Source organism: Montipora capricornis, chromosome 7 (assembly GCF_036669925.1).
Source record: "Montipora capricornis isolate CH-2021 chromosome 7, ASM3666992v2, whole genome shotgun sequence".
Lineage (NCBI taxonomy): Eukaryota > Metazoa > Cnidaria > Anthozoa > Scleractinia > Acroporidae > Montipora > Montipora capricornis.
The window spans coordinates 25674273-25699078 of record NC_090889.1 but is presented as its reverse complement, the minus strand read 5'-3'; the positions used below and the strand labels follow the sequence as shown (position 1 = coordinate 25699078).

The following is a 24806-nucleotide window of genomic DNA, read 5'->3' as shown; positions in this document are numbered from 1 at the left end:
TATGGACTACCTCGTCAACCGAGGTTACGAACTTAATTTCCTTAAAACCCAGATACGACGTGCTTCTGACATTTCCCGGAACGACGCTCTTAAACCCAAACCTAAACAACAGACAGATACTGTTCCGTTCGTCATTACCTATAACCCCGCTTTACCTAACATATCCCGTATAATTCACAAACACTCCAACGTGCTCTATTCATCTGGTCGCTGTAAAAATGTTTTTACTAATCTCCCTTTAGTAGCCTACCGGCGTTGTAAAAACATTAGTGACATTCTAGTTAGAGCTAAATTGCCGGAACCTACTTACACCGACCAATCTGGGTCTCCATCCGGCTCGTTTCGGTGCAATAAAACTAGTTGCACCGCCTGTCCTTTTATTGAGGATGGCCGTAATCAATATACTTTTTACAGTACTGGACAAACCTTCAAAATCAAATCACATATTACTTGTGAAACCCCTAATGTAATTTACATGATTCAGTGCACTAAATGTAATCTTCAGTACATCGGAGAGACCAAACGTCGTCTTAAAGACCGCTTTAATGAACATAGGCGACCTATTATAAGCCCCTTTTGTAGTTATACCCCCACTGCGGTTTTACGACACTTTCTGACCAGTGGTCACGCGGAGGATCACATGATCCTTATACCGCTCGAACAACTACACACTAGTCGTGACTCCATCAGAAAATACACAGAGGAAAAACACTGGAGCCTGCAGGCCTTAACAGAAGAGATGAAATGTAATTTAGTTTAGCTACCTTTTAATTTTCTTTTGTTTTTTTCATCTTGTTATCATGTATTATTCTCTCTCCTCTTTTTTATGCATTTCCGTTTTTATAACACATCACGTAGCATTTTTATGTCATTTCCGGTAAATATAAAGATCTTGTTACTAGCATTTATCCATTCAATAAACATGAAGAAGGCTGGTGTTGGCCAGCCGAAATATTGCAAGCAACAACGCCTATGTTCACGTTGTCTTGACCAACGTTTGCAGGATATTTTCTATTTTAAAGTTTTTTATGGTGTGGTCACGATCTATTTTGATCCAACGTAGAGCAAGTTTTGATCGTACACGGTTTTTGCAGTGGTTTAATCCTTAAAAACTCATTCATACCTAAACTATGCATCCTCGCATGTGAGGATATATAGTGTTTGTTTGACCAATTTTCGTCAGGCATGGCCTGACTTCTTCGGGGAGTTAAATCATAACTCGTACATAACTCCCTGAAGAAGTCGGGACGTACCCGACGAAATATTGGTCAAACAAAAATTATATATCCTCACAGCCGTACAACCAGCCTTGCATAATTATTTTGTTTTTAGTCTAAATATTATTTGCTGGTCAGATCTCCCAAGATCCGGCACTTGTACTTTGTTCAGCTGGCCCTTGCATACAAAAACTGTCCACATTTATTAAGCTTTCTTCTGATGTATAGTTGTCTATGATTTTATTGAAACGCGAGAACGAACTTTTTCCGGAAGGACACCCGTGAAGGTGGGAAGTAAGCTTAACTGGTGACACAGGGATTTCATGTGTCTATTGGCAGGAATTTTGATATTGAACCAGTCCGGGTTTTGTCGATCCGATCCGATCCGATCCGGTCCGGTCCGGTCCGGCCTGTATAACCCTATATATCCATGTACAGCCATGTATACATGGATATACAAGGGTATACATATCGTATCATATCATATCATATCATATATCTTTCTTTTCCCTCAGATTTTAGAGTAGCTTGGTATAGCTAATATCTCCGAGCATTTACCCTCCCAACCATGATACACCACAGAAGACAGACCACAACACCGGGAACTACATGCCCTACTCTTTGCGACAAGTGTGTGGGTACTTTTGCGTCCCACAGGATTATGAACATTGAAGGGTTGTGAGACGGGGCCTACGGTTTATCGTCCTTATCCGAGATATACTTGGATATACATGGCTTCAGGAGGTTTCACGTGACGTCATTGCCCACCACCTTAGAGGACGAAAACAAAAGATCTCTCATTAGCTTCTCTTGTTCGTCCACCAGAAGTCGTATATTTCTCAATTGTCATTGGTGTCTCTAGGGGTTAGTTGAAAACGTCCTTTTGACGGCTATAGGTTGACAACTATTCACCGAAGTGGAGGTGGCTAGGGGTGGATATTTACCGAGCCGCGAAGAAAACAGTGAGATAATACAGCACAAAAGATGATTTTAACTCATTATTCCTCTAACTATTACAATATTTTCGGGCGCAAATTCCGCGTTAGTTGCTCGAAGGTGACTAGCAAAGGTAATCAGAGGGCGCTTTGCAACCTCGTTCCCAGGGTCTCTCTTCTCTGCCTCCATTGTCGTTGACGACAATGGAGGCAATGAGGCAGAGAAGAGAGACCCTGGGAACGAGGTCGCCATCCACTGTTTGCGCTTTATGATACACTTTAATATCCCTACTTAAAGTACATATTAAAGTACATACCAAACAATATGGCTGCCACAGTGGATGCGAGAACATGTGGATCCTGCTGTTTGAAGCTAAAGGAACTTGTCAGTACCTACGAACAAGAATTAGGCTTGAAAGGGAAAGAATTTAATGGAACCAAAAGTACGTGCCTAGCAGGGTCGCATTTTCTCTTCTGCTTGTTAGTGGTTAACGCGTAAAAGACTGGTGTTTGCTCTTTTTCTTCAAAACAGTCCATGCATTTGGATCGCTCAACTTCTACTCCGAGCACAGCAAGTTCACAGATTTGCTTAACAGTATCAGATCAAAATGCCAGAGCTGTGCAAGCTGGCCCGACCCAGCAAAAGCCATACGAGCTTCTTTGGTTAGTAATGTGACAATAATTTGCGTATGCTTATAATCAGCTGACCAAAATGACGTTTCGCTACCAATGAGATAGGCGAACCCGGTAGTATCGAATCTTCCTAATGGCGAGATGGCCATAAAACCTGTGCCTGTGCAACTGACAAATTAAGCTTTTATGGTCTGCTTTTTCGTTCTCAGAAGAAGGAAAAACATTACAACAACAACAACAGCAACACAAGAGAGCGAGATGAGCTGGCCCTCTTTGTCAGCAGGGCCGTACGATAAGTACACGTACCCATCACTTGCGAATCCTGCCTGAGTGGGGCTCACTGGCAACCATGGCGATAGTCCCCAGAAAATTGACACTAGAGAGAGAAACCATCAATGATCATTCTTACAAAAATAGGATAATCTAGGAGACAAAATATTACTGTTAATATGGATGAGGTTCCACCAGTCAGCAATACAGTACTTGAATAAAATGTTTTGTTTTCAGGAAAGACAACAGCAAATTGATAATCTAGCCCCAGTAAAGAACTACATTTCAGAATGTTTAGGCAAACTGCAAAGTGCGATGACAGGTACACTCATGATTTATTGACGATTACTGACACTTTAACTCCTTGTAAGCATTTTGCTCTATTTCTTGTTTAGTTGCATACAAAATGTGTGAATAAATGGTGAATGCTGTGTTCTATTGAAAAATCTCTCGTAAATTATCAAGGACTAACATGGATCACAGTTCTCTATCTGAATAAAAGAAATGTATGGATTTGAAGTGTAGGTTATGTAGAAGTATCATCCTTGCACTTAACTGGACAATTTAACCCTTTCACTCCCAAGAGTGACACTTACAGATTTTACTCTGTCTAACACCAGATGATTTTACTCGTCAATGGGGAACCCCACAGGAGTGAAAGGGTTAACAACATCCACTCAAAACCCTTTCACTCCCAAGAGTGACACTTATAGATTTTACTCTGTCTAATGCCAGATGATTTTACTCTGTTTAACGCCAGATGATTTTACTCGTCAATGGGGAACCCCACAGGAGTGAAAGGGTTAACAACAGCTAGATTCACTCAAAAACTAGGCCTTCATTAACGGTTTCACTCCCAAGAGTGACACTTATAGATTTTACGCTGTCTAACGCCAGACAATTTTACTCGTCAATGGGGAACCCCACAGGAGTGAAAGGGTTAAACAACTTTCTCTTATAGACACCTGTAAAAAGTCCATTCACATGAACAAATAAGCCCGGCATTTTGACTTGCTCCCAACTAGCTTCATAGTTCAGTTGGTAGAGCATTGCACCAACATCACAGAGGCCATGGAGTTTGAATTTCGTTGAAGCCACCTGAATATTTTGGATGTCTATAACAGATGGTTGCTTAAATTGTCCAGTTGAAAAAAGTGTAAGGATCACTTGTACAGTTCTCTATCTGTTTTTAGCAGTTAGATGTTGTACCACACTAACTACTAGAATATGAATGATTTTATTTCCACTTTTGTCTTTCAGAGAAATCTATCAAAGTTGTTACTCAGAGACTTGAAGCAATCACAAAAAAAGTTGGGTAAGGTCCATCAAACTTGGCATTGATTTTTATCACTTTGACCACCACACAGTGCTTTTGCGAACTGTAGTTCCTTGGGGCCCGTTTCTTGAAAGTCCCAAAACTTTGCGGGCCATTTTCAGGTGTCACAATTCTCTCTGTATCTCAAGAACGGAGAGGATTTAAGTTGTTAAACTTCACAGTCATTTTGCTTTTTGTTGCCTTGAAAACATGTTAAAAGATCGACTTTCCAAAACAAGGGGTTGGCAGTTCCACAGATGGCTTTTCGGGACTTTCGAAAGAAACAGGCCCCTGGACGTGTTTGTGGACTGAAAGCTTCTGAAGACAGCGATTAGCGACCATGATCATTCTGCGATTTTTTTTTATCCTTACTCTACTCAGCAGTTGTCCTTTCATATCCTGAAGGCTGTTTTGATGATGGATGCCATCTCCCAACCAGCCCTTACCCATTCTTACCCATTCTTTCCTCTTTTTAACCCATTGACCCCTGAGAGTGACACTAAATAGATTTTCCTCTGTCTAATGCCAGACAGTTTTACTCGTCAAGGGAGGTGAGGGGGGGGGGGAGTCCTAGAGCGTTTGGCGTTTGAGGTGTGAATGGATTAACTTGACCCTATTCTGGAATAGGAATGCGTGGAATATAAGTTAGAGATCCGTCGTTTTTGCGGAGGTTCACATTAAAATTGTCAAACATCTGCTAAAATGCTATTTTAAACATATTTTTATCATCCTTGCTGCTTCGAAACGCGCCAAACATACTGTTTTAATCATACTCCACGTATTCTTATTCCAGAATAGGGTCAATCGAACGCACCCTTAGTTTGGTGTGTGCTCTATTAACAACACAATTTGGATCTTTTTATAGTAAACCGTTAAATAAAAAGCAATGAAGTACAAAAAAAAAAAACCCAGCAGAAAAGACAAATTTGAACAATGTATTTTTGCAAGAGGACTTACCACTGCTCTGAAGATCATTATTTTCTTGCAGGCTGAAATTTATTGAAAATGGGAGAGATGTCTTCATCAATTCAGACATGTTTTATGTTGAGGTAATATTGATGTCCACAAGTAATATTGGAAGCTTATGAAATACTGTAACTTATGCTTTTGCTTGTTTATACCATGCAGGTGCGAATGGAAGCTAATGGAACTGTCTCTGAAGTTAAGGTGGCACACACTGGGGATCCAGAGGTGAATGCGTAGCTTTAGATTTGGTTGGTTTCACGGACCAAGGGACTTGAACACACATTAAAAACTGACGCTCCTCTCTCTTCTCTCCACCAAATCAACAATAGAGTTAAGAAGTTTTTTTGCAATGTGTTAAAGCTTTTCTCTTTTTTTGTGTCAGAGTTGTCCTGAACTAACAAGAATCCTAAGGTAATGTCCAATTAGTAGTTTTATTTTTAGGCTTTGTTCTGTGGCCATTAACTTGTTGTTATGACTCAATGGACCTTACTTAATAGCCACCCAACAGAGCCTTTATCACTGATGGGTACCCACCTCCTTGCATATTTTGTGTTTAAGTTGAACCTTAAGTCACCAGCATCAATAAAAACTCTCACACCTTGGCTGCTGGCAAACCTAAAAAAAGAAACTAAGGTGCTATGCACTGCAATGAGTTTTCCAGACTTTATTTCCTTAAGACCTTGTTACCACAACAATTTGCGACCAGAGATCAGATGGTGCAATGTCAGCAGTCGCCTACAACTTACCTGTACGTCCAAGATTTGGTTCATTGACTTCACATAATCTGTGCCCTGCTCTGAAAGGCTTTCTTTCAAATGCTCAATTTTTGCCCTCCAACACTCAGTTTTCACAGGGGAAACTAAGTGAATTATCCTCACTAAAAGGTAAAATGCGATTGACTTGATTTAATCCCAATTTGTGCTTTATTATTGCTGGTAATAATTGACTCTGGTGTTTTGTTAATTGGTAGTTTTTCTGTATCAATAATGCATCAGCGATTTAGTGAAATAAGACAATGTCTCCCTTTTTAGTGTTATTGTCCATTGTGGGCATGTCTAACTCTAAGTCTAACCCTAACCCTCACGGACCTAATGTCCCACCCCCTATCCCCTACCCCTGGAATAGACATGCCATCCATTGTCGGGTTAGTGTTTTATGCCTTGTGCTTAATTGTCCATTTGTATATCTATACAATTTATACAATTTATTTTACAATTTATGCAATTAAGTTTATCAGTGGTGATTGATATTACCCAAGAACGTATCCTTTGATTCAGTCCAATTATTGCTATCATCATTATTTCTTAGGGATGGTGATTATGATGAGTTTTTGTGTCATTTGCGAGGGCTGTGTGATCTGTACCAGCTGTCCCGTGATACGTGAGATTTTTTTCCTTTGTTTCTTGCACTGTTTTATAGCTTTTTTTATCATGTCTAACATTTAATTTTCATATGTCTAAAGTTTTGTTTTATTAATAATGATAGCTTCACTTGATTTCATATCCACAGTTCATATATGATTCATTTCATATACCATTTCATCATTGATTCATTCCTCACGGGACCATTAGAACCCACAAATGACCAGCTCCCAACGTCAGTGGCTTCATAGCTCAGTTGGTTAGAGCGTCGCACTGGAATCGCAAGGTCACGGGTTCAAACCCCGTTGAAGTCCTGAAATTTTCAGGCTTCTCTACGCAACTGTAAAAATTGCGTTCATAACTGCGAAGATCATAGCTTCACTTAATGTTCGTCTTAGCAATAATAATATTATTAATAAATTTTTGTTAATTTTCAAATAATTTAGATTTCAAAAGCCCAAGTTCCTTGCAGCTTTGAAAGCAGTTGAGACTGATATCAATTTGATGGCAAATCTTTTTGGGTAATAATGATAATGATGATGATGATAATTTGTGCTTTCAACTTGAATTTAACATTCTTTCTTTTTACAGATGAATATACTTTTCATAGAAGGGACAATGCTCCTAATAGTATTTAGGAGGCATTGTGGTGCACCAGTTTTCTATTTTCCCCTTAGATTTGGCTGAGGCGGTGCTGAATCAACTTCTACGATGTTTTACAAATAACCAGTAGTAGTATGAACTACAATCCTGGTCGAAAGACTTTGGGACACTTGTCAAATTTGGTCGAAAAGTAAAGAATTTACTGTACATGCTTCCATCTTTACATCTTCATATAAAGCAATCCGTGTTCTTCTTTCGCTGTCTTTTTAGCGTCTCCCCTTGTGGTATATTAACGTCCAAAAGCCTTTTAAAAACATCAACTCAAAACCAAGCATGTGGCATTGACTTAACATAACAATGTCACATGACCAACTAGACCCCAGGATGCCTTACCCCTTCTTCCCCAGACAATTTTGAAACATTTGAGCGATCAATGAACTAATCTTGATTTCGGAGACTGTGAAAAATCAACATTCTAATGGGGGGAGAGGAAAAAGCTGGAATTGTACCAATAGTTTTAACTAGAATTGTAGCTTGTGTGAAATTGCACTGACACTTGACAATGAACAAAAGCATTTTCTCATGCCTTTAAATAAATATTGCAAGTTTTGTAAATTTGTTGTGAAATCTGTTTTTTATTAGTTATATTTCTTTGAATATTTTAGCACAGACTTGAGTTCAACTGAAGCAATCATTCGCTGTCCAGTTGGATTTCTAATTCCAAGACAAGGAGGCAAGTTGACAATTTTATTTAAATAGAAAAATTTTCAGTCAAAAATCTGTCTAAGGCAAGAATTGACATTATTTATTAATAAAACAAGTTCCATTGACTTTTGATGTAACTCAAATTTCATCCCTCCATTTGCTGTTTATCGATGAAAGTAAAATCATCATACATTTTCGACAATTTTTTTTCTTTGACTGTTGTTAGGTCGACGCATGCGGTTGGTTTATTTTGCTTCCCCATATGAGTTATTGGATGTAGACAGACCAGGGCAGGATCGGCAATTCACAAGGGAAGGTACTTACAACAAAATCAGGGCTTACTGGGAAGTACTGCCTGCAACCTGCAAGGTTTTACCACCCAAAAGTTTTCATAGAAATTGTTTTCAATTTCTTTTGGGACATGATTTTTGGGAGGTAAACAAGATGTATTATGGGATTTGAGAAAGTAGAGAATGTTCCCATCTTTTCAGTTTTTAATGTGGACCATGCTTTTTGAATCCTGAAACGTTTTTATCCTCTCTTCTGATGTTTTTTTTTCTTTGCTTGTATGGTGTACATCTTCTCCAAAATATCAGTTTCATGTTCACCAAAGTTAAGTCCATCTGGGTGACCATCTAGGAATACTGCACGCTGTATGCATAGGGAAATCAGGCGTGTATTGTGGCTAACAAGCATGCCCCCCTCCTGTGTAATCGCATTTGGGCCTAGTGTCTCTTGATCTTAACCTGACTGAGGGCTTTTCCCTCCACTGTCTTTTCCTCCCTTGTTGAAATGGACATCTATGGTGCATTGCAGTTGCACCAGGTTGCACGGCCAATCAGAGGATTTCTCCCTTTGTTGTACCAGTTTCATCACACATTATGGTGGGAGTAAATAAATGTAAATTTGTTCTCTGATATTTCTCCAATAATTTTTGGTAGATGGCTTGCCCACACCCCCGAATGGTGTGTTTTTAGCCCTTTTCCTTTTAAGATGCTACTTTGATAAAAAAATCAAATTTTATTCTCCTTTGGATGTCAAAACTGTGTTAACTAAGCACTAAGTGACCCAAGTCTTAAGCCTTGATTTCAAAATACACTTGTGTATTAATATTTTAACTGGAATTTTCCTGTTTAATGGCCCGCCATTATTAACTTTAAAAATCTTGAGAGAGCTGGATCAAGGAGAAAGTTTAAGAATGCAATGCATTTGTATGCAACTGAATTAATAAGCAGCATGGAAGTTTCAGGCTTTCAGATGTTTAAACTCGTGTTTTTCATACACAAGAAACTGCATTTACATGCTGAAATTTTAAGCTATTGAGTAAATGGCATTACTTTTCCCTGGATCCAACTCTCTGAGGTCCAGTTAGTCAGTTTTGAAGTAGAGTAATGGTGGACTGTAAGTCCAAAACTTATACTCAAGTAAACAGCCTTTGAATAAAAATCAAAGCTCAACAGGTGTTAAGCAAACACACTTTCAAAATCTGAAGAAAAAAAGGAAGTGATTTTTTGATTATAGTACATGTGTACCACTTTAAGAGTAACAGTTAAAATTACTTTTTGTAGATTTTACTTGGTCAAGTACCAGACAATTTTATTTTTCTCATCAATGAGGCCTGCTTCAGATGTGGAAGGGTTAAGGGGAGACTATTAAACGTTATTTTTATTCCACGAGTTGGCATTGGATATTTGGATGTGAATGAGCCAATAAGGTGCAAACTGCCAAGTTGGCTCTTAAACCACACTGGTATGTAACAAGGGTTTACGGAATATTTTCTTCCCTGACAGAACTTGATCCTCTGGGTGAGTTTAGTCCTGAGAAGGCCTCTTGTCGGTCACCACTGTTTCAATGACTTAAAAGGGAAAGTCATCTTTGTAGTCAAGCAAGTGTGGGTGATCAGCTGCTTTTCCGCTCATTTTACCGTCAATAAAACTTGGCTTCCCCAGCCTATTTGTCAGAGGAGGCCCAATGAACAAAATTGATTTTCTGAAATCATGATAATTATTTGTCAGATATTTGTCAGAGGAGGCCCAATGAACGAAATTGATTTTCTGAAATCATGATCATTTTGTAAATGATTGTAAAGTATTTATACAATTTTGTTGAATAAAATTTGACCAGTTTTTTTTGTGAAGAAAAGAACTATTTGATCCATAAGCCAATGCAATGTAGAGGAAGCAAAGTTTTTGGTTTAAGAAGTTTGTTTGTTTTGTTTTGTTTTGACTGGCAGACCCACCTCTAAGGGACTTTGGTTACCAAGTGGCTGTATCACTGGAGCAATCCCAGAAGACCACACTACCCATCAGTCCATTGATGTTAGAGCCAGTGGGTTTGAACATGCTGGGATGGGATTCCAGGTTAGACTGGTATGAGCTTCTCAGTTTCGTTTTTGTGAAGATATTAGGGCTGCCCAACAATAGCAAACTGATTTGATTTGTAAAGTTTCGTGACTTGAAACATTTTCCTTTTGTAGATAGTCAGTTTGTTTACATTTCCATAAAAAAAAACTTGTTGGTCTGACATAAACATACCATGGGAGTTTCCAGTTTATGGGGAGCTGGGGTGGCACAGTGGTGAGAGAGCACTTGCCTCCCGTAAAAAAACTGAACACATCCTCTTACACTTTTTTCGGTTTTATTAAATTTTGTATCCTCCAATGGAGTTCTCACTGACTCAAGTCTGTTCAATTACCCATTTTCTTCAAGAATGTTCTTTTGTTTGTTCAGCATCAAATATCAAGCACTGAATGACAACAACAGTGAGGAATTTAATGCATCGTTCGTACTTGAGCTTTGCAAGCCACTACCCGCTTCCGTTGAGGTTGTCCAAAAGATCCATGAAGTTGTTTGTAAAGCAGGTAAAGAGAACAATTAATCAGTAATTTCAAAGGGGAATACATGAAAGCATTTTCAGAATTGGTTTGGTTTTGGATTGCTATGCTTAGCGATTGGCATAATAAAAACCACCTTTTATTAAACCAAATCAGAAGTGCTCAGGTTTTCCGGCCTTTAGTGGCAGTTGCATGTTTTGGCTCGGTGTTATGATTGGCTCATTTCAATGTTTGCGTCTGTTGCAATTGGCTGAAATATTGACTTTGTCATTCAGTGATTGAAAGCCGTTCTTTACATTCTCTGCGGCATCACTATCAAAGGAGAAACGTTGAAATAACCCTATTTCATTTCTAAGACTTCTCAGGCATTCATGGAAAACAGGTCTATGGTTAGTACATAATGTTAGTATTTCTCAAGTAATTAAGTAGTTTTAGCATATATACAAATTCAGTTGTTGTATAATTTATATAACTTAATTTAGTTTGTTACATTCCTGATGAAATTTTACCTTGTATAAAGAGAGATTAAAGATTAAAGAAAGATTACAAAGTTAGTATAAATGATCATTATTAGGACTAGTCTTGCTCATGTAGCATCACTTATTCATCCGAGCCTTTGATACTAAAAATATCAAAACATTGCAAAATTATGGGTGGAGTCCTAAGACCATAGAAGACTGATTACTGATTTTGATTTTGTTGTAATTTACAGGCAATTTTTCACACTCTTCTAGAATCCCAATAGATAGTCTCATAATCAAGGAGGTAAGCTTCATGTGTGGGGCGTATCATAGACTAGTGACACAAAAATAAACAATTTTTGTGACCAATGAAAGTGAAGGTTGACAATTTGATCAACCAATCATAAGTTGTCGCGAATGCACGCACACAACCCAAATCGCAGGAAAAAGGTTAACACGTAGTTTTGCCTTTATCTCTTTCCGGCTGCCAAAAGTGGCGCAAGACTTTTTTTTTGCAAATAAAGTTCGACGCAGCTTTGACAGCAAACCCTAAACAGACGTACAAGGGCCTTTTGGCTTTCATATGAAACCTGCTTCAGATTTTTTTGTCATTTCACTTGTCAATGCTTCAATTAGGACTTTGTGCTTTCATTTTTTACAGCACTTGAAAGACAAGAATGTTTCGCTTGGTGATTATGAAAATACTTTTTATGCGGTATGTTTTTAAGGCACTTGCTACTATCTCAAGTTTTCTAGTCTGTTTTAAGTTAAGTGATTGGGCAGTTTATATAGGGGTATCTTTGCTGACGTCATTGTTTATGTTTTGTCTCGTTAACATACAAGTTTGCTGAAAAAAGGTATTATGCTAAATTCGCAAATTGACTTCAAAAGGTTAAAGAAAGCCTTTTGGCTTTGATTACAATTGAGTTATAAGCCATCAGAAACTGATAAATTCTTGGGTGTCAAAAGCACTAATGAGCCCATACATTCTTTTTAAAATTCGAATTTGCAAAGTGTCATTACTCAGATAGTGTGGGGTAAATTGCGCTTAAAGTTTCAGAGAAAGCTCATTATTCAATGGACTTTCAGTATTCAGTGATGATTTTCTGGCTGATATATCAGAAAACTATGAGCTTATGCTAATGAGACAAAAAGTGTAAACAAAGGTTCCCCTATACAACCCATCATATTAAAATGTTATCTGGGTAACGCCCCAAAAATGCAAAGGTGCTATTGGAGGGGAATAGCTATAGCCATTGGTTAATAGACCATTTTCGAATTCTCACGGCTGGACTGTATCTAGCATGAAATGGAGGCTAATGCGGGCAAATCTTTTCACACACAAATTAACTTGCCCGCATGAGCCTCCATTTCATGCTAGATCCAGTCCAGCCGTGAGAATTCGAAAATGGTCTATTAGCCAGTATAAAAAATATCATACTCTTTGTTTGTCCCTCTAAATGTTTACAAAAATTTGGTTTTATCAACAGAGTTTACAATGTAGATAATTGGCCACCGTACAGACATTCTAAAAGCTGACGTTTTGAGCGTTAGCCCTCCGTCAGAGCGAATTGAAGGGCACACGCTCGAAACGTCGGCTTTTAGAATCTCTGTACGGTGGCCAATTTACATTATCAACTCCGTTGATAAAACCAGATTTTTGTATACTACTTCCCCACCGACACAGCACCACAGTTTCTTTAGAAACTACCCCCTTCCTCCAAAAGTTTGCATAAGCATTGTTTTCAGTTTCTTTTGGGACCATTGTAAGTTCTAAGAGAAAATAAAAACAATGCTTATGCAAAATTTTGGAGGAACAAGCAAGACGTATTATGGTATTTTTGACACTGGCTAATTTATGGCAATTGAAAGTTTACATGGAAGTAAAGTTTAAAAATAACGTATCAGTGTCAATACCATATCATAAATGACTGTGCAGCGGATTAAAGTTAAATATCTGAATTTGGTTATTTTATCGATAAATTGGGAGTAGTTAATGGTACTGGACTTCTTTGTTTGCTTACAGAGCTTACCTCAACATCATCACACGTATCACGTAACAGAGAACCAATCAACACCGGACGAGCTCGTGCAGCCTTCTGGGATGGGTTTATTATTGTACAGAATCGCATTCACTCACCCAAGTCACATCCGTAAAGTACTGGAGGTGAGATTCGCGTCTTGAAAGTAGATGTTGTTGTTCTCCGACTTAAATAAGCATTGAGTGTTTATTCACAATGCAATGGTTGTGTTTGAAGAGCCGTGGATTTTCGTTGTTAGGATTCATCAATCTGGCACAGGAAGGTCGATGCTTATGTGAACTCTGAGAATCACTCTGAGAGAACGCTGAACGTGGGGGGGGGGGGGGGGCTGGTGCATAGACCTGAGAAGACGTAGTTGCCCCCCTCCCCCTCCCCCCTTCCTGTGCATGTTTGCGGATAACTGAAGTTTGGATGATGTTCCTAGTTGCTAAAGACCAGAGTGTGATATGGACACTTAACAGCGTGCTATCAAAAAGCGTGGATCATTTTTAGTCAAACAACAGCAACAACAGTAACAATTCTTTATTAGATCTAAAAATTCTAACTTACAGAGCTTTTGCCAGCAATTAGCGAGGGATATTCGAGTCGGGCAAAAGAGGAAAAAAGAAAATGTTTAAGTCCCATAAGTAATATCCAGTGGAAAAACCTAGCAGTAATCTAGTCTTGTACTTTCATTCCAGTTGTTGCGAAGACAAGCCATGTTTAACACGCTTTTATCCAGCGCGTTCAGAAGCCACAAACCTTTGAACAAGAGTAAGTGTAATTCTGCTAATGAAGATGATGATGACTACATGGCCACGCGCTCGAGGAAATTCTAGAACACGTGTATGAAAAATCTATCTTCCTTTACGTGCAGATGTCTTTTAAGTTGGGTCTTCTGCTTAACTCGCCTGAATGCTTAAAAGCAAGCGTAGAACTATGTAGAAAGTCAATCTCGATACTTGAAAGAATTGGTAACTTAAAAAATTCGATTAACTCTTTAAAACTTCGGTCTAAAAAGCAACTGTCAATCTACATATCCGCATATTAAATATATGGCTTTGATGTATTGTCTTCTCAGTTCTAGAAAGTTTGAAAACTTAAACTTCCTATCTCGCCCACACGCATTCACTCAACAAATTTACTTACGACTACAGTGTAAATGAAGTGAAGCTATGATCTGCGCAGTTATGAACGCAATTTTAGAGAAGCCTGAAAAATTCAGGACTTCAACGGGGTTTGAACCCGTGACCTCGCGATTCCGGTGCGACGCGAGGTCACGGGTTCAAACCCCGTTGAAGTCCTGAAATTTTCAGGCTTCTATACGCAATTGTAAAAATTGCGTTCATAACTGCGAATATCATAGCTTCACTTGATTTCATATCCTCAGTTCATATATGATTAATTTCATCTACCATTTCAACAGTGTAAATTTATAGATACCTATCGCGGGATGCAAAATTCTACTTAGGTCACACAAAACCAATTACGTCCTTTGCGTGACGAATCACGAAAAAGGTAAAAAACTTACTTCATCCATGATTGATGTCTTGATTCAGAGCCAGGCTGTGAGGAATACCGTTTTGAGTTACGCGCGTCTGATCCTTTTACTCTGACCATTACCTTTGAACATCCCTGCACGTCAAGTATGGCCTCGAGTAAGTAAACTTCAACTGTTGCGGTTACTTTGCTGTTAAAATCATTCTGATCTTACAGTACGACTCGCCTTACCGTGGCCGCCTAACAAAGTTTTTTACAAATTAACCGCCAATCAGGTTGTGCGAATTTCATTGACAGTCACGCCTACTTGCACAGTTCGTACGGTTGTAAGTTGAACACCGTTGGATGGGTTGTTGAGTTGAAATATTTACGCGTAGTTGTCGAATGTGAAAGTTTGTTGGGTGGCCGCGGTAAGGTGCGTTGCACTTTACAGTGCACCTAAAGTGAAATATTATTCGTTTACAATATTAACCTCTCCACCTAAAGCGAACGTGTTTTATTATTCTTACCTCGAAATTTCACTTTTTGTCTGGTGAGCAAGACGCCCAAAGTTACCAAAACTAGCAGTAATTTGGATCCCCGACCGAGCTGGGAGGGGCATTGGTTTCTTCTCGATTTTACGTCACAAACTGCTTTGCCATGCAAAATTTCTTTGAAAACAGGAATTATTTACTTTGTGAAATCCCATAACACCCCTCTTTTACTCCCTCCCCCCCCACAAAAAAAAAAGAAAATTTTGGATAGGCATTGTTTACGATTTCTCTTGGAACATCTTCATGTCCCAAGAGAAAACCGGTTATGCAAAATTTTGGGGGTAAACAAGATGTATTATGGGATTTAAGGAAGCAGGGAATGCAAAGCAGTTTGTGACGTAAAATCGAGAATAGACCCATGCCTCTCACATCACGGTCGTGGCTCCAAATTCCAGCTAGTTCTGCCAAGTTTACGTGGCTTGTACGGAACAGAAACTGTGAAAAGCGAAATTCTGGCTGACAATGGTGACATACGTTTCCTTTGGATGGGGAAATTTATATTACCAGCAAAAAATACCTGACTTCAGATGCACGTTAAGCTTCAATCACGTTGCGGTTGACATAGTTTTGCTTATTCCTTGAATGTATGACACCAAGAATGCCCCGTCTCTTCTCTGGAATTAGAAGCCATTTCAAAGTCACTTTCCCTGCACATTAAGTGTCTTCACGCACTCGGTTGTCCATTCTATTTTGTTCGCTCTCAAAAACGTATTTGTTTGCATGACACCGAGATTGGTTGAGTCTTCTTGGAAGATGAGAGATCCTGGGAATGAGAGTGAATGTTGCCGTTTTTGTTGTCAGAGGTGTCCCCTCAGGAGTTAGCCCGCGTGCAGGAAACACGGAACAAGAAAGGAATGGATGGAAGAGAGAGATTGTGAATGACAATGTACTTTGGCTTTTAAATAATCTCCAGTTATCTCGTCTTTCATTGCAGTTGATTTCTTCGTGACGCCAGATCTCACAGTCAAAGCAACACTCAACACAGTCCATGGAAAGCCACTCTTCTGTTCCAACGATTATATATCAAGAGTTACCCAAAGGCGAGTCATTTGTAGTGCCATTTTCTTGTAATGTGCCTCTCCGTATTCTATTAGATAAATATTATGGTTGGCCTTTCTCTTTTGTTGACAGGTGTCTATCAATTCCAGCCGCAATGCGTTGTATCATAAGAAAAGCACAAAGTGTTAAACTGGACGAACTTCCGGTCAAGACTAGTGAGGAACTTCCACTTCCGGTCGGCTTTGTTCAACCGTCCACCAAGCTTGCCAGTCTTTCTCTTCCACCCAGTGCAGCTTTGTTTGGCGCCGCAGTGGGTACTCCATCCAACCCGAATACCCCAGTTTTTCACGGCACATCACCGTCTTTCACGTCATTTACTTTGGAGACGCCTTCCCCAACCTTCAGTGCTTTTCCCTTTTCTTCAATTTCTCCAACATTCTCATTCTCAGCCACTGACGTCAACGCTAGCTCAGGTGCATCTGAGACAACGATGAATTTTGGAAGACAAGAGAAAAAGCCTAACACTCCGAAACAATCGAATCTTGCAAATCCGCTAAAAATTTTGCTAAAACGAAAACGAGCCGACGAGTACGTCATCGAAAAGGGCCCGGTTACCGATGAACTTCCGAAGAACGAGGCAAAAACTCCGGGTGATCAGCAGGGGATGGGATCCTTTGGAAAAGGTAGTGATAACAGCATTGCTGAAGCAATGGATACGGAAAACTTCGCCTTCGATCTCGCTGCAGTTTCAGCAGCTAATTTCGTTGTTGGAACAACATTCCAAGATGCAGCAGCGGGACTGGGTGGGTCCTCTGGCAATGGCCCTGGTGTTGCAGCGACTGAGTCCATCGCTGGTTCGAGTGGGTTGGGTATTGTACCCGGGGGTATCGAGGGATTACCTGCCTCGGCCGATTTGTTTGATATTGGAGCCGCTGGCGCTGACGGAACAGATTTGGAAGGGATTCTTCAAAATCTATCTGGAGCCTCACACCTTCCCCCTGGGATTGTACCTGGCGGCTCAGCATTGGATTTTGACACAGGATTGGGTATGTTTGTATCCTGTAATGTACAATAAAATATACTTGTTTTGGCCTTGATTGTTTACTTAACAATTAGACCCGTAGCCCTTGCGGGCTACGGGTCAATAGCCCATGAGGCGAAGCCGAATGGGCTATTGACCCGTGGCCCTTGAGGGCGAAGGGTCTAATTGTTTTAGTATCACCCAACTAGTCGGACAGAAAAGGCAATAATAAAGTTAGCAAGTGCAAGTTGAAGAAATATTTATATGGGAATAAAACGAAAGAAAGCGTCACGCTTTTCGCTACTCGAGGACTATTACTAATAGTCCTCTAGTAGCGTAGCCAATCAAATTGCAGGATTTGCATTAGTCCACTAGTTGGGTGATACTAAAAGGAGGATAGTACTACACATCGGATAAGCGCTATTACAACCAAGTGACTTATCCACCCTTCAGGAAACTAGGATCAGATGGATCATTTGTTTGAAGAGTTTTCGTAAATTGATCATGGAGTAAAAGGAATGTTTAGTGCGTTCGCCATGATCGGTTTATATAGCGCGGCGTATTTTCGCAGTATGGCCCACCGAGTTTAAGTTTGTTTGTTTTGCGCTTAGCACTGGAAAGTATAGGCGCTATATAAATATTTTATTATTATTATTATATTTTATTATTCTTCTTGCTCGATTAAAAGAGCTTAGAGGTACAATAAATATCTTACTTACCCTGTTTTCTTGGGCCGGAGATTAAGTTACGGTTCCTTGTTCTTTCTTCTAGTTAATTTATGGCCCTTTTTTTGTTTTTACGTCTTTCTGTAGGAAGAAAAACATTGTCGCGCCATTTTAAAAAAGAACGCCTGATCGCACGCCAATAAATTGAACTCGAAATGACCGTACGGCCTTCGAACTATTTACTCTTAAAAATCTACGATTCTGAAACTTGTTAAGGTTTGCGTCAAAAGCTCGTAATTTCAGATACACTCATAAAATGGTATTTTAAATGAAACTGTCTTGTCACAATGCTGATATTTAGAAACTTCTGGGCTGAGCAATACGTCACACCGTTGATTTTAACACCCGGTCTCTTGACATTAGGGCATGCAAATAACCAAATTTCCAGTGCTTCTAAAAAACCTTTCTTTGACGTTCAAACTGTGGAATCCTGCCTTTCAGAGGAAAAGTATTAAATGATCCAAAAAAAACGTATTGTTTTAATGATATATTATAGGACCAGGACTTGACGTTTCTGACCCAGGCTTCGACATCGACGCGGCCATTGACGCCAGTGCCGCTGTTTCTGACCCAAGCATTGCGGGAGCTGCAGGTATTTATTTGATTTAACAAATTGATGTCGGTTTTTCATGCGTCTGTCCTGTTATTGATCATGATTGTCAAAGTAGCTGATCGCCTCGTGGATCCGCAGACTACTTTGACGATGTTATGACGAAATTCATTGTCAATAACAGGACAGACGCATGAAAAACTGACATCAATTTGTTTTTTACAATAACAAAAAGGCAGAGGGGTCAAAATGAAGTCAAAACACGAGAAGAAAGCAAGACAAAAATGCGAGAAACTTCAATCTGACGCGAGCAATATCGCGTCATTATCGCATAAATTATAAATTTATGTGTCTGTCCGCTTATTGACAATAAAAACTAGCCAATGAGCGCGCGAGAGTTTTTGCAGTCATTGTAAAAAAAAAACAATTCGATGTTGAATAATCCGCTTAAAGCGGCAATTTTGACAAACTAACATGTAATGTTACTTTTCAGCCGCCTTCGACGTGGACTCAACGTTGGACTTCGACCTCGATCATATTGCGGCTGTGGGTGGCCTACCTCCTGACGTCACGAGTGGAGCCGATCTTCTGGCCGTTAGTGGACTGGGCACCGGGGAGGGTTCTGTCGATATGGATATACCCGGGACATCGCAATCGAAAATACAAGGGCTTGGGTAGATGGGAAAGCCCATTCATTATAAATTGACTGCGGTCAGGCATACGGAAAGGTAAAAAAAGACAAACGATGTAAATTGCCAATAACTAAAAAAAAAGTTATAAAAGACAAATTGTATCACAAAGTCCTTTCGTTTTGACTTGCCGAAGATTACGAAATGGAATCCTGTCGGTACACAAGTCCCCTCAGAGTTCTCGCAAATGTATTCCAGACCTCGATTGTTCAGTATCCATCATTGGAACAACCGGGGGCCTGGACACTACCTTCGTCTGATGACATCGAATTCGCCGGCCCAGGCGGACATTGGGATGATTATCGTTGTTTAAATTACGTATTGGAGGTAAAGCAAAATGCAAAAGAATTCTCAGAATGGACGAGTTTATTACCCTTGCGTTGCAACAATTTTATCAAACGCGAATGATTAGAGTACACAAAGTACACCGTATCTACCGTTACCACGTTAAAAAACACTTTACATTCCAGGAAAAATAGTGCAGGATTAACATTCACATGTGGAACGTTCATGGAGGTATAAATACAATTGCACAGATTCATCATCATATTTATTGTGCCACATTTAAAAAAACACTAATATTTAGATGTTATCGAATTCCTATATTTGGTTTCTGGAAACAACTTTTATGAAAAACTGACTTTTCCACCCCGTAACACCGGACGGCCACATACGAAGTCGAGAAAAGAACAAAAGTAACATTCTGTCATTATTCCTTATTCATTGAAAATATGTACTACTCAATGGAAGTCGGTTCAGCTCATATGAAACGACAATAGATATTCCAGCTCGAATTGGGCGGAATTACCGAAATTATCTCAAATTAGTCCGCGCTTTACGTCGATGCAAAACCAGCAGTAATTCAAATTTCCCCCCATTCAAAGAACCCAGAAATATCGCTTCTCGTCCCGGATGTAAGTTGCATAAAATCGAAAAAGATCAAGAAAATGTTGAAAACGGAAAACAAACATTGTAGCTTAAAATCTGCTCTACACAAATCCATTTTCTCCTAATGGATGTTGATCTTCATCATTAACATTGTCTTCATCTTCGTTCTCGCTTTCCTCAAGTTCGGCTTCGTCTCCGTTCTCGTTCATTCGGGAGTCATCGTCGGCATCCTCGTAATCATCGTCTTCGTCATCGGAATCCCGAGAGCCGCCTTGTTCAACCTGGTCTCGATGCATGATAGCCCGCTCATACGCTTGCATCACGGATTTCCTCATGGATGTTTTGCGGCCCTCCTGCAGCTTATTCTCGTCTCGCTCTTCGTGCTGTCCTAACGGTTCGAGTTTATGTCGAGGAAGCCACTGCCTAAGACAAAACAAAACAAAAAAAAAAAAAACCGGAAGCATTAGTGCAAATGTCATAAACTTGCGGAGTCTGAAGACAAATTTCAGACAAATTTCAGTTATTAGGGAGCTTAAGCACGCGCGTTTCTGAGACGCGGACGGCAACCGGAAGAGGAAATTTCTCGTGCCAGGACAGTGGTGTCTCCCAGATTTTTTAACGAATCATCTCTAATGGAGAAAAGATACTTAACAATGTAAATGTGGTTGTCTGAAGACAAGTTAAAGGGGAAGACAGCTCACTTCCGGTTGCCGTCTGCGTCTCAAAAACGCGCGTGCTTAAGATCCCTAATGGTTGTTTCTCACTTCCGTCGACGGGTGAGATCCAGCGTTTTAATTGGATGAATCGGATCCACTCTACCTGTTCCCGTTTTTAGTGGTCTCCTAATTGTCCCAGCAAACACGCTTGATGTAAAAAGCGAAACCGTTTGTTGAGGGTAACATATTAATATCATATATCTTTATTTACCCTCGGATTTTTCAGAGTAGCTTGGTGTAGCTAATATCTCCGAGCATTTACCCTCCCAACCATGATACACCACAGAAGACAGACCGCAACAACGGGAACCACATGCCCTACTCTTTGCGACAAGTGTGTGGGTTCTTTTACGTCCCACAGGATTATGAATATTGAAGGATTGCGAGACGGGGCCCTACGGTTTATCGTCCATATCCGAGAAGACTAGAGGGTCTAACAATTTGCAGATATAATTACAAAGGCAGCACTTTCTCCTCAGTTATTTTAAGACCCTGAGTGTTGGTCCCGCCGGAGTTGAACTCACGACCTCCCGCGTGACAGCGCGGTGAGCCACCTTAATAGTGCACCTCTCATTTATAATCATGTGATGGCTACAGACCTCTTTCATAATGGAGACCAAGGAAAATATTCTTCTGTTTTAATGCAAGTAAGCCTTTCTGGCCTCGCTGCGACGAGCAAATTTCAAAGTAAGGGCAATAGGTCTAATAACCATAAATACAAAATAATTTGAAGGTGGGTCGTCATTTATTAAAGTGGTCCATTAGTTCACCAAGTTGCGGATAACAAAAACGTCAGATCTTAAGGGAACCCTCTTAAACACACAATTCTGAAGCTTACCAAGTTCTTCTGGTGTCAAAAAACAATACCAGGTAGAGTAATTCGTCGGTGTTAGCCCTCTCCTTCAACACGTCCTCAGGCGGAACAGGTATCGGTACTCCATGGTGAAGAAACCCTTTCTTAGTACGAGGATTAATGATCTGTGATAAAAAAAATATATCGTTATTAACAATTAAACGCGAAGGAAAAAAATCCAGTCAACTCGTCCCTTATTTACTCCTTTTTAAATTTCACGATCGACTAAAGCCGAGTTGCCCGACGAAAAACAACAACAGACAATCAATGGAAAATGAACCCGACTCACTTGTCAGTTTTCCCTTGTCAATGAATGTGCAATAGTTGTGTGTAGTTAACAATAATTACTTTGCCGCAGCTGTGCGTTTTCCCGTGTTTTAAATATCTGTGGCTTTTACAAAACATTGTCAGGTTGGAAGATGCAAGAAACACTATCAGAAACATGCAGACCGAAGACTCCATTACTAAGCTCAGGCTTCCACAAAAAATCACAGGCGCACACTAAAAACTATGGGACACTCAAGCGGAAGACCTTAGACAGCAATGACCAGAACCAGGTTGCTGACCAGCGGTTTTCGTTAAAACAATGGTTTGATGGGGGTGCTCAGTCTCGCGGGCTCAGAAAACCTTGTTGCGGTCATTGTTATGTATGGTTTTTCCATTCAAGCTCCATCGTCATGTGATTGCATCTCGACACGGTGTGCAGTTAATTGTAGGGGGTTTCCTAGTGGGCAACCATGGATTTATCAGGGGAACCTTATTCCCTGGTTTGGTTGCCCGGCTTTTGAAAAATGGCCAACCTGGAATAGCCCACTTTCGATATAATAAAATTCAGTCCAAAGCATAAGGAATTATCTCGAGGCTCTGGGGAATAAACTCAAACAAATCCTAATATTTATTCCCCGGAGCCTCGAGATGCTGCCTTTTCTTTAGGACTGAATTTTAATATATCGAAATTAGTATATTTTAATTTCGAGTACTGCTTCTAAGGGCGTAAAGGCCTGATTTTCTGCGAGGGACCGAGGACCAAGCACTTACACACGCATCGAAAACGAGGCTGCAGTGACCTTTGGAAGTGCACTGAAGTAAAGGAAAATTTGCCAAATAACCTGCCCTGGTTGAACATTGTTATCTTCCCTACCATCCCCTCCCCCCCCCTAACACCCAAAGAGTGACTGCGTAGGAGACTGAAATAACAGAAGGATAACCCGCAGAACAATTTGAAAAGGCCACCAAACAAAGCCAATTAGCACTTGCGAACTTACGATTAAAAAGCGATTTTGGGTTTGCGCACTCTCACTACGAACAATTTTGTTTTCCAAAACTTGTGCGCGTATTCACAACAGAAAGCTCGTGGTGTACTTCAATCTAAACCTTGTTTCTGTTTTTCAAATTAAGACCTCGCCAAGAAACTGCGGATGTAACAAATTTAACCCAACGAAGCGATCAAACAGAAAACTTACCAAGGCAGGGTAAGACGGATATCCCCTACACTTGGCCCATACCAAATCCAACGGTTGCATGGGAGGCAGATCCGCTACCTCTGAATCGGAAGTGGTAGTCTTTCGTGGTCTTGGCGCTGCTTTTTTTTTCCGTCTCCCATCGACTGGTCCATTAATAGCTCGATTTTCGGCCGAACTGTTCTCGGTATCCGTCGTGCTGAGCTCGTCTTCGGAGAGCGTTGACAACTTCCGACAAAGCTCCCGAGAAGCACGAGTTCCATTCATCCTGATATCGCTCACGTCTGACTCCGACCCACTCGTATACGAACGATACGAACGCTGCCGTAGTCCATTCGTGAACACAAAGTGATTATTCAGTCTGTCGGAGGGTGTATCGAACATAGGTAGAGTAGCATCTTCAATCAATTTACCCAGCTCTGTTTTGTAAGTCTTTCTAGGAGCATGGCTGGTATCATTGCTGTTTAAAGCCTCAATTCTTGCCCGTTTCTGCGGTCTTTTATCCTCTTTAATAGGCGGTTGATGTCTTTCCTCGAATACCAAATCGTCACGGTCATCACCAGCCTCATCCGTTCGGAAATTTTCAGTCACCTGACCTTCCGTGCTCACGTGATCGTTCTCGAACGTTCGATCAGAAATCGTAGTTTTCAGCCCATGATTGGCTGGGGCCACGACATCAAAGGGGAACTTATCCACTCCGGCAGATAAATTCCGCCTCGCTCTGTATCTCCCTTTATTGAACAATATCCCGCTCCTTCGGCTGGTGCCGGGACTTGGATTTGCTGTAGCTCTGCTGTTCAACAAACTCTCTCCTGATAAGCGATTATCCTCAGTTTCCTGAGGTTTGCCCGGGTTGCCGGCACCGACGAGGGACTCGCTCTCATCAATGGGTCTAAACTTCTTCAAAGGTTGCTCTTCTTCAACGGGTGATAAGCAAGATTCACTGAGATTGGACCCATCTAGGCAAACTGGACAAAAATTGACAAAGACGGCATTAGCAGTTTTCGCCCAGTTCTAACGTGGTGCCTGATTCCCAGCTGGGTTTTCAATAAACGCATTCCCTCACTTTCCCACTTCGTTTTGCACTTCTATGCTTTATAATCAATTTTGCGCCACTTGAAACAAACCAAAAGGGCGCCTTAGTTTAACATCGTTCTGAAATCTGATTGGCTCATGGTAACGTATGTTGTGATAAGGCAAAACCACTCAATTAAAATCCTGGTCAAAGATTCCAGTAAAAGGGTCGCGTATCCCGGTACGAGAATTACGCAAATAATGTCTAAAACTCAGCTTTAAGATGTCCTTCAAGTCATAGGAACAATAACATAATTACATCGGGAGGAACTCCTGCCAGATTTAGAAGCCAATTAAATTAATCCACAATTGGGTCAGCAGAACGCGACATAAGTAAACAATTCTAATGGGGGTTAAAAAGCAGCAGAGAGGCCCCGTCCGGATATTTTTGAATCCGCAACTTTTTCTTTCCGGATTCAAAAATATTTCCATCCACACGTAGCGTATCCAAATCGAATTTGCTCGTCCACGCGTATCC

General features: G+C 40.4%; 2 protein-coding genes across 4 annotated transcripts in view; one reads left to right on the top strand and one right to left on the bottom strand.

The window, feature by feature from the left end:
- The first annotated feature begins 2451 nt into the window (after positions 1 to 2451).
- LOC138056576 (mediator of RNA polymerase II transcription subunit 1-like) lies at positions 2452 to 19437 on the top strand. 2 transcript variants are annotated; one of them, XM_068902399.1, is made up of 22 exons: positions 2452 to 2595; positions 2685 to 2815; positions 3293 to 3377; positions 4316 to 4370; positions 5359 to 5419; positions 5499 to 5561; positions 5719 to 5747; positions 6645 to 6716; positions 7144 to 7218; positions 7966 to 8033; positions 8232 to 8321; positions 10239 to 10365; positions 10735 to 10865; positions 11551 to 11603; positions 11961 to 12014; positions 13326 to 13466; positions 14022 to 14094; positions 14880 to 14978; positions 16288 to 16393; positions 16485 to 17398; positions 18595 to 18690; positions 19142 to 19437. In XM_068902399.1, exons 1-22 carry the CDS (start codon positions 2478 to 2480, stop codon positions 19324 to 19326), a joined length of 2826 nt encoding a protein of 941 aa, XP_068758500.1. In that variant the 5' UTR covers positions 2452 to 2477; the 3' UTR covers positions 19327 to 19437. The 2 variants fall into 2 exon arrangements, with proteins under 2 accessions (XP_068758500.1, XP_068758499.1); XM_068902398.1 differs by having other exon boundaries at positions 10239 to 10374.
- A 248-nt stretch (positions 19438 to 19685) lies between these two features.
- Positions 19686 to 24806, bottom strand: part of LOC138056575 (peregrin-like) — a 14835-nt gene continuing 9714 nt past the window's right edge. For both annotated transcript variants that reach the window (XM_068902396.1, XM_068902397.1), the window contains exons 8-10: positions 23258 to 24222; positions 21780 to 21919; positions 19686 to 20648 (exon numbers count right to left, since the gene is read on the bottom strand). In XM_068902396.1, the coding sequence (XP_068758497.1) occupies positions 20327 to 20648; positions 21780 to 21919; positions 23258 to 24222 (1427 nt within the window). In that variant the 3' untranslated portion in view covers positions 19686 to 20326. The remainder of the gene's footprint in view (positions 20649 to 21779; positions 21920 to 23257; positions 24223 to 24806) is intronic.

Coding starts and splice junctions, on each gene's coding strand:
- LOC138056576 (XM_068902398.1), top strand. CDS start 2,478: ATGGCTGCCACAGTGGATGCGAGAACATGTGGATCCTGCTGTTTGAAG. Junction 4,371..5,358: donor GCAATCACAAAAAAAGTTGG/GTAAGGTCCATC, acceptor ATTTTCTTGCAG/GCTGAAATTTATTGAAAATG. Junction 16,394..16,484: donor ATATCAAGAGTTACCCAAAG/GCGAGTCATTTG, acceptor TTTTGTTGACAG/GTGTCTATCAATTCCAGCCG.